Raw genomic sequence first — 3,319 nt, forward strand, 5'->3', positions numbered from 1 at the left:
CTAGGAAACAACACAGATGTTGAAATTATTCATCAAATGAGGAAAATGATATCAATTTAACACAGGTTATGCGGGATTTCAAATTCTGTTAAATAGCTGGTTTTGTTATACAGAGGGGTGGTGTATAGAGGTGCAGCATAGCAAGGGAGATAACTTATATATAGTTTGTCTTGTGTTGGCTGCGAAGCCAAAAAAATGCTTTTTGTAGGCTTAATGATTATTGCAAATCTCAACATATATGCAATTAAAACTAGCTGCAGTAGTTAGTGTGTGACTAATTAAGTATAATTTAATCCACCACTTGTCTTTGAACCGTATGTCTTACTTGGAGCATGCAGAGTTCACCTAGGGGATGTGATGTGTTATGTTTATGTAAAGTAGGTCACACCGACCTACATTTTGATCTCTGACCTACATCTGATGCTGTACTGTAGTTTGCCAAATTGTCTTGTTTAATTGTTAATCGATAGGCTAAGAGAAAATAATATTACCCTTAGTGTAGAAGTTTACAATATTTCTGTGTGTGATAGGGTTCCAAAGATATAGTTGTATACAATGTCATGTTGAATTGTCTAGAGGCCCTCCCAGGGGCAAATTGTGTTCATGGGTGGCAAGGATAAAAAGATAATATTATTATATAATCTATGAAAATATTTGTTTGGTTTCTAGTTTTAACTGTTACTACAGTGAACATCCTTGCTACAGTGTGGGGTGGGTTTATAGGTGGATGTTTATGTAGTTCTTTGTGAAGTTTATCTGTTGTAATTTTTTGGTTATTCTACATCTTTGTTAGCTTTTCATGATACTATCATATATTTTGTAATTTTGTTAATGTTGGTCTATCACAAAAAACTTGATGAGTACTGAATTTATGTATTAACCATTCCACACCAGCCATTTAAGTATAGTTAACTACCATGACAATAGCCATCACAAAGTGAGAAGTATTTAGCACAGTAGAGTGTTAACATTGTACTCACAGAAATGGAGCTGTATGTTGTAGCCACATCTAATTACTGTGTTCAATGTTGTAAAGTCAGTCAAAATATTGATCAGTGTCTATATGGCTTAGAGGAAACACTGACAGGACATATTAATAGTACATCATTTTATATTCCAATATCAATGTAAACTTATATAAAAGTATCTCTTTGTAAACAAGTATTCATAAACTGTAGTTGTTTTAAACAGTGTAATTGGGAAGTGTATTGTATCTCAAATTGTGATATTTTACCACACTTTAGGGGTAATGTAACACCAAGCTTGGATTGTGGGGGTAATGTAACACAATTTGGATTGTGGGGGTAATGTAACACCAAGTTTGGATTGTGGGGGTAATATAACACCAAGTTTGGATTGTGGGGGTGATGTAACACCAAGTTTGGATTGTGGGGGTGATGTAACACCAAGTTTGGATTGTGGGGGTAATTATGTAACACCAAGTTTGGATTGTGGGGGTGATGTAACACCAAGTTTGGATTGTGGGGGTGATGTAACACAAAGTTTGGATTGTGGGGGTAATGTAACACCAAGTTTGGATTGTGGGGGTGATGTAACACAAAGTTTGGATTGTGGGGGTAATGTAAAACCAAGTTTGGATTGTGGGGGTAATGTAACACAAAGTTTGGATTGTGGGGGTGATGTAACACCAAGTTTGGATTGTGGGGGTGATGTAACACCAAGTTTGGATTGTGGGAGTGATGTAACACCAAGTTTGGATTGTGGGGGTAATTATGTAACACCAAGTTTGGATTGTGGGGGTGATGTAACACCAAGTTTGGATTGTGGGGGTGATGTAACACAAAGTTTGGATTGTGGGGGTACTGTAACACCAAGTTTGGATTGTGGGGGTGATGTAACACAAAGTTTGGATTGTGGGGGTAATGTAAAACCAAGTTTGGATTGTGGGGGTAATGTAACACAAAGTTTGGATTGTGGGGGTGATGTAACACCAAGTTTGGATTGTGGGGGTAATGTAACACCAAGTTTGGATTGTGGGGGTAATGTAACACCAAGTTTGGATTGTGGAGGTGATTTAACACCAAGTTTGGATTGTGGCAGTAATATAACACAAAGTTTGGATTGTGGGGGTAATGTAAAACTAAGTTTGGATTGTGGGGGTAATGTAACACAAAGTTTGGATTGTGGGGGTGATGTAACACCAAGTTTGGATTGTGGGGGTAATGTAACACCAAGTTTGGATTGTGGGGGTAATGTAACACCAAGTTTGGATTGTGGGGGTGATGTAACACCAAGTTTGGATTGTGGGAGTAATGTAACACAAAGTTTGGATTGTGGGGGTAATGTAACACAAAATTTGGATTGTGGGGGTAATGTAACACAAAGTTTGGATTGTGGGGGTAATGTAACACAAAGTTTGGATTGTGGGGGTAATATAACACAAAGGTTGGATATATGTGAAGTTTAACACAACTTGTGGGTGTAACCAATGGTGTAGTTTAACACAACTTGTGGGTGTAACCAATGGTGTAGTTTAACACAACTTGTGGGTGTAACCAATGGTGTAGTTTAACACACTGGACATAGAGTAATTAACACATGTGCGTGTGTAGTTTAACACACTGGACATAGAGTAATTAACACATGTAGGTGTGTAGTTTAACACACTGGACATAGAGTAATGAACACATGTGGGTGTGTAGTTTAACACACTGGACATAGAGTAATTAACACATGTGGGTGTGTAGTTTAACACACTGGACATAGAGTAATTAACACATGTGGGTGTGTAGTTTAACACAACTTGTGGGTGTGAAGTTTAACACAACTTGTGGGTGTAACCAATGGTGTAGTTTAACACACTGGACATAGAGTAATTAACACATGTGGGTGTGTAGTTTAACACAAAGTGTGATTTTGTATAGTTTGATGTGCTAATTTTAAGTGTAACAATTTAACTTATAGGTGATTAGCTGTGTAACATCAATTTTTGTGTAGTTTCATACTTTCTTTGTACTGCAAAATTCCATTCCAATTTATAGAGCCTTTTGCCATTCTTGCTTTTATTCTTTCAGTTATTACATCATTGTTTACAAGCTTACTACTGTTTTTTTGCCTCTAATATAAAAGTGTTCTTCATTTTAGGACTTCACATTACCACAAGCATACATCTAGTCAGCTGTCAACAGCTTTATTATACTTTTACAATATTAAAACAATCTAGGTAAAGAAGGTCCTGTCATTTAATTCTGCTTGATGGAACTCATATTGAGTAGCATGAAAATATCAAAATTTAAATTAAATAGAAAGTCTGATAATAGCCCAAGTTTCCTCTGGCCCAGATACCAGACTTTGACAT

The 3,319-nt window shown here is 36.6% G+C and overlaps 1 protein-coding gene across 1 annotated transcript; it reads left to right on the plus strand.

Annotated features, from left to right (window-relative positions):
- Window positions 1–1,320: 1,320 nt before the first annotated feature.
- On the plus strand, window positions 1,321–2,300 carry LOC117320468 (keratin-associated protein 5-4-like; the record flags this gene model as incomplete). The annotated part of the gene is made up of 1 exon (XM_033875062.1): window positions 1,321–2,300. A coding segment is annotated over one exon (980 nt), but the record flags the coding sequence as incomplete, so codon positions are not given.
- Window positions 2,301–3,319: the final 1,019 nt, after the last annotated feature.

Source organism: Pecten maximus, unplaced genomic scaffold, assembly GCF_902652985.1.
Source record: "Pecten maximus unplaced genomic scaffold, xPecMax1.1, whole genome shotgun sequence".
Taxonomy (NCBI): Eukaryota; Metazoa; Mollusca; class Bivalvia; order Pectinida; family Pectinidae; genus Pecten; species Pecten maximus.